The sequence below is a fragment of the Lissotriton vulgaris genome, chromosome 6, assembly GCF_964263255.1.
Source record: "Lissotriton vulgaris chromosome 6, aLisVul1.2, whole genome shotgun sequence".
Lineage (NCBI taxonomy): Eukaryota > Metazoa > Chordata > Amphibia > Caudata > Salamandridae > Lissotriton > Lissotriton vulgaris.
Genome location: NC_141694.1, coordinates 1,528,703,500 through 1,528,717,898, shown reverse-complemented (window position 1 = coordinate 1,528,717,898; position 14,399 = coordinate 1,528,703,500). Strand labels below are relative to the sequence as shown.

The 14,399-nt window shown below is 42.7% G+C and overlaps 1 protein-coding gene across 5 annotated transcripts in view; it reads right to left on the bottom strand.

The window, feature by feature from the left end:
- Positions 1-14,399, bottom strand: part of PLCB4 (phospholipase C beta 4) — a 1,177,624-nt gene that overhangs the window by 100,100 nt on the left and 1,063,125 nt on the right. For all 5 annotated transcript variants that reach the window (XM_086927702.1, XM_086927703.1, XM_086927699.1 and 2 more), the window contains one exon: positions 6,197-6,372. In XM_086927702.1, coding sequence (XP_086783828.1) covers positions 6,197-6,372 — 176 coding nt within the window. The remainder of the gene's footprint in view (positions 1-6,196; positions 6,373-14,399) is intronic.

Genomic DNA, 14,399 nt, shown 5'->3' with positions numbered 1-14,399 from the left:
ACTGGCATCGGGCCAAACTCCAATCCCTAAAGTCCCCAACAATTCTTCTGCCTTCCTGGGAGACAGAGTGTAGGTTTCCTTCCAACTGCCCTTACCATAAGGCAGACAACTCACTAGACAATATTCCCTCCTGAGGGGGGCAGAAAGCCCACTTGATCCAAAGATTTTATACATATAAAATAGAAATGGGGTGGGGCTGCAGCACTCAGTCATCAGGCCACAACACCATTCCCACCCTAAATGCCCCAATAGCCTTTCTGCTCCTCTTTCTGCTGATCAGACTGAGGAGATTTACCTGTGGTGGGCAGAAAGCCCACTAGACATAGATATTATTTTTAAAAGAATGGGGTGTGTGCGAGCAGGTACTGGGGTCAGGCTGCATTCCCGCTACATAAACCCCAACAGCCTTTCTGCCCTAGGGCCTAGAAGAGGAATACTGGATCCTTTTGGGTGTCATTTTGACATATGGGTTGGCTTGGAGGAGATTAACACTCCTTTCATTCTCTCCGGGGTGGTCGAAAGACTGGTGTCTGGGGGGGAGGGGGGGGGGGCAATATGCAGAGCTTGGATGGGTAAGTCCCCCCCCATTCTGTTTCCTACTTTTCACCTGATGGTCTCCTCGACTTTCCGTCCTCCATGGGATGGGCAGGTAGGCGATAAACACCCCAATCTGTGCTCCTGGGGGTTTGAAAGTCCACCGGACTATCATGGATAAAAGTGAGAAAAGGAATCGGCAAGGTGCTTGACCATTTAGACATTGGTCCTCATTGGCACAGTATTTTTTCCCCTAGGAAGATGCAGTAGGGGGTTTACCCCCTCTGCTGGCCCGTATTTCAAAACAATGCCCAAACAAATCCCAATTTCCTCTCACTTCCCATAAGACTACAATATTCAGGTTCTGATTCAGTCTGCAATTAAAGTCTAAAGGCCCAAGGGAATCCAGGGTGGTGTGGCTTGTCTGGATCCTAGCATGTTTTCTTTTCCAGACTTAGTATGAAGGAGGTGCTCTGAAAATGTGGAGCTCACTGAGCTGATGTATTATGTGTTCATAACTCTGAAAATAAATAGAAGAAAACCCTTGCCTCAATCTTGAAAGTTCAGATAGGCATACCTCGGAGGCACACCCAAAACAAGATGCAAAACAGATAACACTTGAAATCTATGTAAATGACAAGTCTAAAGTTGGTTGAGTCAGACATTCATTAGAAATGCTGCAGTATCGGCTATAAACATATGTAGTTGGAGTGCTTCAGAACTTTAACTCTGTGTAAGTTGGTAATGGAAAGATCCAGGTAAATTGTAAAGACTGAAGTGCCTATCATGGAAAAAATTGCTATTACGAAACCGAGTTTCTCCATGCTATGGTCAAGTTAAAAAACTAGAGGCATGTGCTAAGAAGTTTTTTTTCCCAAAAATGTAAAGGTGACAGCTTCACCAAAGTGGGTGGACGGATTAAAGAACTCTCAAAATTACTCACTCTAGAATGAACGACCTACTCCATGAGGAATAGGAGGGATGCGTTTGATTAAATCTGGGAATTCATTGATTAACAGCTATGAGTTCCCTATACATCTATATATTGTTTTTCACAGCCAACTAAGATTGGAACTCTGGGCTATTCTTGATCTACGGTAGTAATAGTATATAAAATGTTAGATAAATGTGTTTTAAAGGGTTAAAAATTGGCGTTTTAAAATACTTAAAAAAATTGAATAAAGAAAATAGAAGTCTTGTTTCATAGGTGTCTATACTGGAGCATGGCCCAGTTTAAAGGCAGTCACTCTTAATACCATGGTTAACAAAATGATTTTCTCTAGGAACATTTGCGGACGATAGAAGTCTCACATCTTTATAAAGTAGCAGGAATTGAAGGCAAACCCTGAGAGTCAAGGGGTAGTACGATTACAGAAACATAAAGTATAATTTGTTGCCTATTTTTAAAGAAACTACATTTAAATGCAATTGTTGCACTTTTGCATATTTGTAGAAATTGCAATTTTTAGATAAATCCTTGCCATGTATGTTTAAAATGTGACACTTAATAGCATGATTTATCACAATTAATTTGTTTGATTCACCAAAGACTAAGGGCCTGATTTACAGTTTGGTTGTCAGGATACTGCACCCTGAGTGCATAAATGGAGCCATCCCTTTTATTCTCAAAATTATCTGCAACCTGAAAACGATGACAACATTAAAGGGGTGCAAGCAAGTTGTAATTGCAGACGAAAATTTTCTAGTGATGGCCTATTCTAATCTGCAGTCTAAGAAGAAAACCATAGGCATTCAAGGTGAATCAAGGAGAAATCATGAATAGCTATGGTTTGTTCATGAACGTAATCTCAAGGTGTGCTCCTCCAACAAGAAACACGAGTGTTGGATCAGTCTTTAGGTCAGGGGTTCCCAAACCGGTCCTGGAGGGCCGGATCCATGCCAGATTTTTAAAATTACTACATGTATCTCAATGGGGATTTCCAAAAAATCTGGCATGGATCCGGCCCTCCAGGACAGGTTTGGAGACCCCTGCTTTAGGTAATTCAAAATTGGAATTAATTGCATTGGCCTGTGCATTGAAACAGGGCCAAAATAGTTCTATATACCCTTCAGCTAACTGGGACTTGGGGACTGGTACTTGTGTGCTTCTTAGAACAGATGAATTGCATAACTATCTACACATGGGTCTTTAGTCATCAATGAAGGAATTTCAAAGAGTTACAGATCCGATTCATAAAAATAGTCATAAATATAAGCATGCAGATTTTTGACATTTGCAAGGCCAAGCCTTGAAATGTGAACCACTTGTAGCTTTTCAGAAATAATCCGAAAGCGTTTTGTGAAATCCCTTTTCACTTGCTAATGTTTTTCTGTTTTTTCTACGAGAAAAATATTTTCCCATCTGGAAAGCCACCAATTTTGAATGTGTCCCAATCCACTAAGCACCATCGAAAGGAATTTGCTACTGCTCGTTTGCAGGAATAAATGTCTGAGAATTTTCAACAAGGAAAAGGGTAAAAAAAAAATGGATTGAACGTTTGTCAGTGTTTAGAAATGTAGCGGGCATTGCCATGTAAAAATGTTCCCCAGCCCCTCCCCCCACACACACGAAGATATTTACTCACATGGAAAGCTCTGTGAAAAATACATTTGAGTGTTTGAGACTGTCTTCTTTGAATTACAAAAGTTGTTTTGAACTAGTAACAGACTGTAAGTTGTTTTGAACTAGTAACAGACTGTAAGTCAGACATAAATGTGCAAATAGCTTTATGAACCAGTCAGCGGGACTATCTTAACGATCATAGTCAATGCGGGACTGGCGGGACCAAGCATCTGGCTTTTCCTCTGGAGGCTGGAAGGCAGGGGTCCGCTTTTGTTTCTGGGGGCGCATTTTGCAGCAGTACAGTAGTTTTAAAAGTGCTTCAGAGTTCCCTGTATATCCAACAGTTTTCAGGCAACAATAAAAGTGGCAAGATTACTCTGGTGATTGATGAGCCTGCTGAAGAGAGATAGGAGTGTTGTCTAATGGCAGTTTTGACTCATCTAAGGCAGAACAGAGGGTTAATATGCCTGCTGCAAAGAGTGTGTTCTACGCCAATCACAGAACAGTATTTTATGTGCATAGCTTAGTGGGTTACTGATTTTGTCACAGAGATCCTTTTGTTACTGTCTAGATGATATGCTACAATCGTAATTTAGGTTAGAAAGTTAGTTTTTTCCCCCGTCTTCTATCAGTCAGTTAAATATTTTGGGTGTATTCCTTATTGTGGATTTAGGGAAAAGGTGCAAACTGATAGTATTCACATCCCAGGGTTAGCATAACAATAACGTTGAGGAAATTCACTTTGTATATTGCACAGTAAGAAACACCTAGCAAGTGAACATCATTAGTCACATTCTGATGAGCATGGAAATTTGGATGAAGGAGCCGTTTTTAGCCTGGCGTTCATTATCATGGGTCTAACTCATGGATCTTGATGCATGCGTTCTTGGATTTTTCATCATATGTGTTTTGTCTGTATGCAGGTGAGGACATCATTTTTCTGTGCCATGATTTGAGCTTATGTGGTAAGGAATCCAAGAGTACAATTCTTATAAAACCTACCTTATATTTCCTTTAAAAGTGGACCTATTCAAAGCTCAGATCCCATGAACATCTGTTATTGAAAACCTTCTTTCAACATTAAATGAGCAGTGTGACTTTTTTTGTGATATTTTCTGGTGTGCTTTGCATTGTGTTTTTAATTCAATATATTGCCTATCCAGACTCCCTCTGCACTGCTGAGCCTGCCACAACCTCCCCGTCTCTCCACAAGCAAGCATTTGAGCAAGGCCCTCTACCCCCAGCATACTCAACATTTGAGCAAAACATTGAATTTCCCTTCCAATTTTCCAGTGAAATAAAGGCATCCAAAAGCATTTAACTATCATTAATGAAACAATGGAGATGGAAACATGGGTAGATGAGTTTCTCCACAATAATACAATGAGAGCTCTTCATATGGTGCATTTGATCACTGGTCTACACCCAAGCAAATTGTGCTCTTAATGTTTTTATTTATTTTTGGAGCTTTATAAAGCACTTAGCCTAGCCTTTCAGATTTTTTTCGAAGTGATGCAGGTGAGCAAGAGTCTGTATATTGCGTTTAGATGGGGATGTTAAGAATTCAGTCAGTGGGGGGAAATATTCTTCAATTTCTTGCCTCTTTCGAGCACAGCACTGGTAACAGTGGTATGGAACAGTTCAGTTTTCAGTGTTCTCTGTACCTCAAGTAGTTTGGCTCTGCCCTCACCGATATCCCTCCATATTTGTTTTTTTTAATTACTTGTTTATTGAAATTTTTGCGCAAGAAGTACAACTACAAGAAGTCAGTGGTAGAGACACACAAAGCAAATAAAGACTTAAAAAGTGTTAAGAATTATATGTGTGAATATACAATATTGATAGTCTTGGTGCAGAATGAAAGGGATCAGGAACAAGCAGAGGTGGAAAAGACGGGGGAGACGGCCCGGGAGATGGTCGGCCCATAACAGACTATATTCAGGTTGGGCAAGCAGCACTTTCTCAGCAGGCCACTAAAAGGCAATGTTCTATCATACAGGTGCAAGCACACGTCAATCAGCACTTCCCAAGGTGAACAATGCACACTACTCATCAGCTCACTCATCTAAAAGGACACAGAGTCAGCAGAATTCCGCAGGTGCATATAGGTCTGTAAGGGTTCTCAAATATCTCGCGTGCAGGCGCATATCGGCATAAAGTCCCAGAAAGAAGGCAATTGGCCCTGACAGTACGCAGCATCACAGAGCCAGTCTTCCAGACAGGGGCTCAAGCAGCGTCCCCAACACATCGCCGCTTGCCCAGCAGCAGCAGGAGCGAGACCAGCCCACGGACCTCAAGGGGGACCTCCTTAACATATACCAATAGAGCGAGAAGAGGGGTACGCTCCAGCCGCAGCCCAGTCATCTCATTCAGTGCATCCAAGAGGGACTCCAAATATCCACTAAGGCTTTCCCATGCTAAATGCAAGAAATTTGCACAAGAGGTCAAGCACCAGACACATCGCAGTTTATCCACCAATCCACGTCTACATAGCCATTCTGGGGTCCTATACAGTGATATCCCTCAATATTTCATCCTTTTGCATGATTGTTGTATAATAAGGCTTGCTTTTGATGAGCAAACATATTTGCAGTGGCATCCGTGAGCATTGATTGAACATAATTGTTTGTAATTCATATAAAGTGAATAACTTACTAATGGCCATGCAGGCGCTCACTCGGTGCTGCTCTATTTTAGGCTGCACCTATGAGTTTTTAGAATGGTAAGTAAATCAGTGCAGTGCTCTGCACCAATCATTGATAAACCCTCACCATCTTCAATTGGTTGACCTTTCTCACCGCCACCCATGAAACTCCTTTTAAGCAATCGCAATATCTTGACAGGCTGAGGACTATTCCCTTCAGGTACTATCTTTTCAACATGCTCCAGAAGGCACAGAACCCACTCCTGGAATATCAAACATCAGCCAGCATTAATGCAAAAAACTGGTGCACTTTGTGTGATACCGCATAATTCTAACTATTCTACATATATAAAGAACAAGGCTTTTCTATCCACTATCTTCTGTTTGAATAAAGTGTCTGTGTCAAGAATACTGCACACACGCCTTGAGCGCTCAGAATCAGAGGCCTGGCTCACCTTTCTTGTGATGTCTTCAGTTGGTGAGTTTGTTGCTCATGGACACCTATAAGCAGCTTTTTCAGCAGATCACACTGCTGATTTAGATGGCTGTCTCGAAGCTCTTGCTCTTCTGCGGTATGGGTGTTAACCATTTCTGACCATTCTTTTGTCTGCTGTGCCACAATATCTTTTACCTGTTGAAAGGAAGAAGATGACTAAAATATTGGTAAATATATGGGGGTTGAACAAGCTTCAGCGATATCTTCGATCAAAATACAATGTCTAGAGCACACTGGCTCTATTTTGTAACTTCCAAACTGGTTGTAAAAACTAAAAGGCATACTTAAATCAATCCAATATACAGATTTGAAACTGTAAGTTAAATAATTTTCGTTCTTTAATTCTTAAGCGTTTTAATGTGTGCTTTGGTGTATATATTTTTGTGTAAATTGTGACTCTCAGCGTTGTGCTCCACAATAGTAAAGGGACTCAAAAAACGGTGTTGGATCTAGCCCTGATCTCTTGACTGGGTTAGAGTTTTCTGCTTAATTCAGAGACTCTGTCCCTCACCACCCCTTGTTGTAAATATTTTTGTCCACCCTAAGCGTGGAAGGGTATACTCAGATGTGAGTCCCTTGCTCATTGCACCATCAGGATTCAAGCAAACCGGGCCGAAGACGGCTGTAATGCCAGAAACCGGTCCCCGGGAGCTTGTTTCCTTCCCAGTGTAAGAATTGGCTTTTGTAGTTTGGTTTGCCCTGTTCCCATCATGCACTGGGACAGGAACAGACTAATTTGCATACAGCCAGGTTCTGAAACTGGGATGGTGCAGTGAGCTAAAAAACGGTGTTGGATCTAGCCCTGATCTCTTGACTGGGTTAGAGTTTTCTGCTTAATTCAGAGACTCTGTCCCTCACCACCCCTTGTTGTAAATATTTTTGTCCACCCTAAGCGTGGAAGGGTATACTCAGATGTGAGCCCCTTGCTCATTGCACCATCAGGATTCAAGCAAACCGGGCCGAAGACGGCTGTAATGCCAGAAACCGGTCCCCGGGAGCTTGTTTCCTTCCCAGTGTAAGAATTGGCTTTTGTAGTTTGGTTTGCCCTGTTCCCATCATGCACTGGGACAGGAACAGACTAATTTGCATACAGCCAGGTTCTGAAACTGGGATGGTGCAGTGAGCTAAAAAACGGTGTTGGATCTAGCCCTGATCTCTTGACTGGGTTAGAGTTTTCTGCTTAATTCAGAGACTCTGTCCCTCACCACCCCTTGTTGTAAATATTTTTGTCCACCCTAAGCGTGGAAGGGTATACTCAGATGTGAGTCCCTTGCTCATTGCACCATCAGGATTCAAGCAAACCGGGCCGAAGACGGCTGTAATGCCAGAAACCGGTCCCCGGGAGCTTGTTTCCTTCCCAGTGTAAGAATTGGCTTTTGTAGTTTGGTTTGCCCTGTTCCCATCATGCACTGGGACAGGAACAGACTAATTTGCATACAGCCAGGTTCTGAAACTGGGATGGTGCAGTGAGCTAAAAAACGGTGTTGGATCTAGCCCTGATCTCTTGACTGGGTTAGAGTTTTCTGCTTAATTCAGAGACTCTGTCCCTCACCACCCCTTGTTGTAAATATTTTTGTCCACCCTAAGCGTGGAAGGGTATACTCAGATGTGAGTCCCTTGCTCATTGCACCATCAGGATTCAAGCAAACCGGGCCGAAGACGGCTGTAATGCCAGAAACCGGTCCCCGGGAGCTTGTTTCCTTCCCAGTGTAAGAATTGGCTTTTGTAGTTTGGTTTGCCCTGTTCCCATCATGCACTGGGACAGGAACAGACTAATTTGCATACAGCCAGGTTCTGAAACTGGGATGGTGCAGTGAGCTAAAAAACGGTGTTGGATCTAGCCCTGATCTCTTGACTGGGTTAGAGTTTTCTGCTTAATTCAGAGACTCTGTCCCTCACCACCCCTTGTTGTAAATACCACAATAGTAAAAGCATGTTATTTAAAACAAAAGTTCACATTTATTTACTTGTAGGTCCCTATTAAAGTGGTACTACACATGCCCAGGGCCTGTAAATTAAATGCAATGGGCCTGCAGCAGTTAATGTGCCACCCTTTTAAGTAGCCCTTTTAAAGATGTCTCATGCCTTCCATTGGAGCCTATGTGTGAAGTTTTAAACTGCCATTTCTACCTAACAAAATAAACTATTTGTCAGGCTTAAAACTTTTTATACATAGCATTCAGCCCTAGGGTAGGTCCTAAACAGCCCATTGGGCATTTAAAAAGTTGGACCTGTATTTTTAACTTTTACATGTCCTGGTAAGTGAAAAACTCTTAAAGATGTTTTTCTTTATTGCAAGGCCTACCTCCCCCATAGGTTAACATTAGGTTGCTGTTTTACATTTAATGAGTGGCAACTTCTGATTGGGGAACAGGTCAACATTTCATGTTTGGTGTCCGAGAAATTGTACTCAAAAATCCTTTTAATGGTAAAGTTGAATTTTAAGTTACAATTCAGAAAATTCCACTTTTAGAACGTTTGAGTTTTTCTGTCCTAATTATTTGCTTCCTAAGTCTGTTCCTGGGTGACATGACTGGTTGTAGTTGGCACTTGGACTTTGTTTATTCTTTCCAGACAGCAACATAGTAGGGGGATTCGGTGTGCCTGGATGGCCCCACATTAACTGAATAGGCTGTTTCTACCTTCACAAAAAGGACTTGTCACCACTGCATTATTCATGCAGCCAACTTGTAGGCAAGGCATGGGAGGCAGGAAACCTGAAGAACTTCAAAGGGAATTCTCTAGAAACTTCACCTAGTTAAAAGAAGGCACCAGATATAAATAGTAGACCATCAGACCCAACTCTTCAGTACACTCCTGGACCTGTGGATGCTACAGAAGAAGGACTGCTGTCCTGCTACTCTGCTGATCTGTGTACTGCTGCCCTGCCTGCCTGCTGAGAAGGAAAACTGGACCTCCACCCTTTATCCCATGCTGAAGTGACACCAAGCAACAGCCAGTTGACCTCCTGTTTTGATGTGCCAACGCTAAGCTCTGGTGGACCCTACTCTTTGTGTCCCCGCAAATGGCAGCGAAGCCCAGCAGTGCGAGATCTGCAGTTCATGATACAACATCGACAGCTTACGGTGACCGCTAACGCAAAGGCAAAGCACCAGCAACTACCGTTCATGATGCCTGACAAGATCTTTTTTTTAAAATGTGTTTATTGTTTCCGGTCAACATCGACAAAGCACATTTTTCAGTATAACACAGCTGTTCGTGGTATAAATTTACATCACATTTATACATCAATATTCATCTGTTTCTGTGCCTGGGGAAGCTAATAAACATATCATCACATCTCGAATTTCCAGACATGTCCAGAGGTTCCTTAGTGTACAACATACAAATATAATTCAATACATTTCTAGACACAAGTTTAAATATTACCTCTATTCTCCGCTCACCAGCAAGCTGACACAGGTATCATATATTCTACTGTATCGCCAATACTATTTTTTTCAACCGTCCACCTGTATAGTCTGAAGATATTGCGTCAAGGGTTCCCAGAAATCTCGAGGTTTGATGTCTGCAGTAATTCCTCCACGTAAACCTCCAAGGTTTCACTACAATAGGACATATCCGTAAGCCAGTCTTTAAATCTAGGGGGACTTTTGCTGCCCCATCTGATAGCAGCACGGTGTTTAACCAGCAGAAGCGCTACGGCCAAGAATTTCCGTCTTTTTGCAGGCTTGAGTTTGTATATTCCAAGCAAGCAAGAGGAGCATTTGGTATCAGTTCAGAGAGCATAGCTGGAAGAGCTCCCGTAACTTCTTGCCAATGCCTTTTTATCTGTGGACAGGCCCATGCCTTGTGTAAGAAGTCTGCATGTAGTGTGTCGCATCTATAACACTTATCATGTGATCGAAGGCCATTTCTGTGAAACTGAATTGGGGTATAGTAAAATTGATGGAGGAGTTTAAAGTGTATTATAGGCGAGTTGCAGTTTATTGTCATAAGTTGTAGTTGTGTGCAACTATATTCCAGATCCCGCTCACCTATGTTGTCTTCTATTAGCACTTCCCACTTATTAACCCCTTAAGTGCTGCTGACGGCCAATGGTCGTCAGCAGCGCTACCTCCCCAGTGCTGCGCATGACCATTGAACGTCCATTCAGCACTAGTTCTAATGGACAGCGCAGCACTGGGGAGGAATGTGTATTAGCAGCTATGAGGGTAAGCGACCTGTTCGTGATCCCACCTTGTTTTGACTGTGATGCGTTATATGAGCGTGTAACTCATTTTCGGCGACTAGGTGCTGTCAATAGTGTCTGCAATGCTTGCAATTGTGGTGGTTCTTCTGGAAATGATGCATATAGCTCCCTAATCACCAATTGCAGTCGCAAATGGGCAAACAGCTTCATGAGTGTATTATGAGTGCTTAATGATTCGTCCTCCCTTTGAATAAAATTACTGTGAGGCAACATATCTATCATAGTGGATAGTTTCATTTCCCCACGCAGTTGCAAAAAAAAATTCTCTTGCGTAACTGATAGTTTCGGGTGGTGCGCGATAGGGATTGATGACGCATAAATGGGGAGTTTCTGCGCCCGACATGCTAGCGTATACCATACTCTTGAAGTACAGGGCACTGTTTGAATCCTGTCACTGTGAGTAAAGGACTTTGGGTCCGACACATAGGCTATCAGTTGAGTTGGTTGCACACTATCCCTTTCTACTGACACGTGTGGTATGTACTCAAGGGGTTGTAGCCAATAGTGAGCCTGTTGTGCCTGTGCGCAATAAAAATATAATTGGAAATCTGGTGCCCCGAAACCTCCCGTGTGGTACGGTTTCGTTAATATATCCCAGGTTATTCTGGCCTGTTTTCCCTCCCATGTTAGCTTCTGCATGGCCGCCCTCAGTTTAGTGAACATTGCCTGTGTTAGCCACATAGGAATAATAATAAATAAATATGAAAATGTAGGTAGGACTATCATTTTTTGCAGTGCAATCATATCTGCTAGCGAAAGGGGCATCTGTATCCATCTATCTATCGGTTCTTCAAGTTTAATCTTCGCCCTTCCACAGTTTTCTCTTATCAGCAGTTCCGGATCCCTTTTTATCCATATGCCCAAATACTTTACAGGTCAATTTGCCACTTTAGAGGATAATCTCAGGTCGGCTGTGTTGTGGCCAATGTAAGAGGTATGACCACTGACTTGTCCCAGTTTATTTGAAACCTGAGTATTGCTCAAATCGTACGTATTCTCTTATAAGTTCATTTAAATGTATATTGGGATGTCGAGTGAAGACCACCATATCGTCCGCATACAGTGAGATGCTGGAAGGGGCGGAGATGAAACTGTAATGCAGCTTCTGAGTGACGTTGTCGAATCTTACAGGCTAAAGGCTCCAATATCAACGTGAATAAAATAAGTGAGAGCAGGCAGCCCTGTCTCGTCCCTCGACTTATGCTGATGGGAGCTGATGTGTGCCCATTTATTCGGATTCTAGCAATGGGGTCATTATATAAATAGTTCTATCCATTTCAGAAATGGCTCTGGAAAGCTCATTCTACATAACACTGTGAACATGTACACCCATTCAACTGAATCAAAGGCTTTCACCATGTCCAACAGGGCTGCTGCTGCTGGGAGCTCTGGGTGTAAGTGGTGGTACAGTGTAAAGATGGTGCGTATATTTTGAGTAGTGGATCTGTTTGGTACAAAACCAGCTATATCGGGCAATAGTAGCTTCTCCTGCAGGAGCTGTTTCCTGGTTGCAATAATCTTCGCTAGGATCCTTACCTCAATATTGATTAAACATAATGGATGGTAAGAGTCACATTTAGTTAAATCCTTGTCCGCTTGGGAAGCGCCACCAGGAGGGCTTCTCTTAGTGAGGCAGGAAGTTTACCCTCTTCATATGCCTCTTTGTACATTTCGGCTAAGTGCCGTATCAACAAATCCTGGTATTCTTTGTTAAACTCTCCAGGGAGCCCGTCCAGCCCAGGAGCCTTGTTATTTCGTAAAGAGTTTATAGCGTCTATAATTTCATTTTTAGTGATATGATGCCTTAGGAATTTCTAGTGAGTGTTCGACAGCCATGCAAGAGCTTCTTCTTGTAAATATTGATTAACTTCTATTGGGGTGGCGTTGGTTCTTGTGTCATAGAGTTGGAAATAATAGCCTTTAAAGCAGTCTAAAACGGATGAGGTATCATATAGTGTGTGATTTCCTTTATCTATTATCTGTGTTATGTAGGAAGTTGTGGGTGCCGGCTTGATTTTGCTTGACAAGGCTTGTCCTGGTCTACCTCCCTCTCCATAATTTCGCACTGTATATCTACGTGATTTATATTTTTTCTCGTCTGCGGCATATTTTTGGTAATCATCCATCCTCTCCCTTATTGTCGCCAACAACGCGGGGTTTTGCGTTAGTATATTATCTCCCTCAAGCTGTGTAATATCTCTTTCTATCCTTTTTAATTGCTGCTGAATATCCTTCAAAATCCCAGCAAGTTTGCTAATGCAATGGCCCCTGATTGTAACTTAAAATGCCTTCCATAGCAACCCTGTGCTATCCACTGATCCTGAATTAAAATCAAAATAGTCCGCTATAGCTTGTTGCAGTTCACTGCGAAACACTGGTTCCAAGAGGGTGCTTCCCTTCAACCTCCATGTGAATTGCCTAGGTACATATGTAGGGACCTCTAGAGAGAGGCAGACAGGTGAGTGGTCTGATAGTGTCTTGGGTAGGTGTTGATGTGCATGCGTCTTGTGTGAGCAGCCAATAGTCTATTCTTGACCATGTGTTATGCGTTGCTGATGTGCGTCCTCTGTGCCTCAGCCTCCATATGTCAGTCATCCCCCTCGGTTCCATGCCTTCCATTAGTACTTTGGCCGCTTGTTTACCATACCCTTCGTTACCAGTCGACCTATCGAGGGCTGTGTCTAGACATGTATTGAAATCTTGTCCCCATATTATGGTCGTGGTCGGTAATTCCTTAAGTTTAGACCATATGTTTGCTAAAAAACTGGGATCGTCATTGTTTGGACCATAGGACGTAACTATTGTCAGTGCTGTTTCCCCGAAGTTTCCATGTACTATTACATATCAACCTTGGTCGTCTTTAATAGTATGAATAGGCTGGAATGGAGTGCTGCGCTTAATTAACAGCAGCACACCTCTAGCATACGTTGAGAATGAGGACGCCATGCCGTACGTCGCCCATCTTGGACCCACCCTTGCTTCAGTGAGAGATGTAAGATGTGTTTCTTGTATACAGCCAACATCAATACTGTGTCTATCAAAATATGCTAGTACTTTACATATTTTCTGCGTATTTTGAAGTCCGCGACATTCCACGTTATGAACGTTAGTTTTCGGGTACTCGAGTTAATATCAGCCCTGTCTATCTTCCTCCTCAGACTGAAACCACCTCCGCTGTGAATTCCAAGTGTAGTTAAAAAATTGAACGAACAATCCCCAATGTTGACCAGTTTTTTTTTACATTCCCATCCCCCACCCTCATCCCACTCCGCCCCATCCCATGTGACGGAGCCTATCCCAGATCGGCTTACCATTTTGCCCACCATCCCCTCCCACCTTCAAAAAATCTAAAGAAAAAAACAATGAATAAACTGGTGTGGTGCACACAAAAGGGCGAGAGCTGCCATCCTATTTCTTGTGGAATACCCCACAAGGGCAGACGCCCTGTCAACTTGTATACCAGAAAACTCAACATAGTACATCGTTCATGCAAATTATTACTAGTGAGACATTCGCCAACAATAAATGGGAGGCATTAGAAACCAAAAATGAACTATTAGGTAGTACTGGACATTGCTTAAGTAGGGTACGACCAAGCGCACACATCTGACTTATCTGTTCAAACACAGCGACCATATCCCATGCTCTAGTGATGGGCGCATCTTCACCATGTCCAAAAATACGTGCACCAAACTGTAGACGACTGCTGCATTCTTTTTGACTATTTATATGCCAAAAGCTGGATACTCCTGTACTGCGCAGCAGCCTCCTCCCCATCCTAGTTCTGCTCTATTCAACAGCTTAGCAATCTGCATACATGATGGAGTGATCGCTGACACATACAATACGTAGTTATTCAACGTCTGATTTAGTAGATTGTTCTTGCAGATCCCCTCTGGGAGATTTCCTCCGCAAGCTCCCTTGACCTTTCTGTTAGAGGAATTTCAGC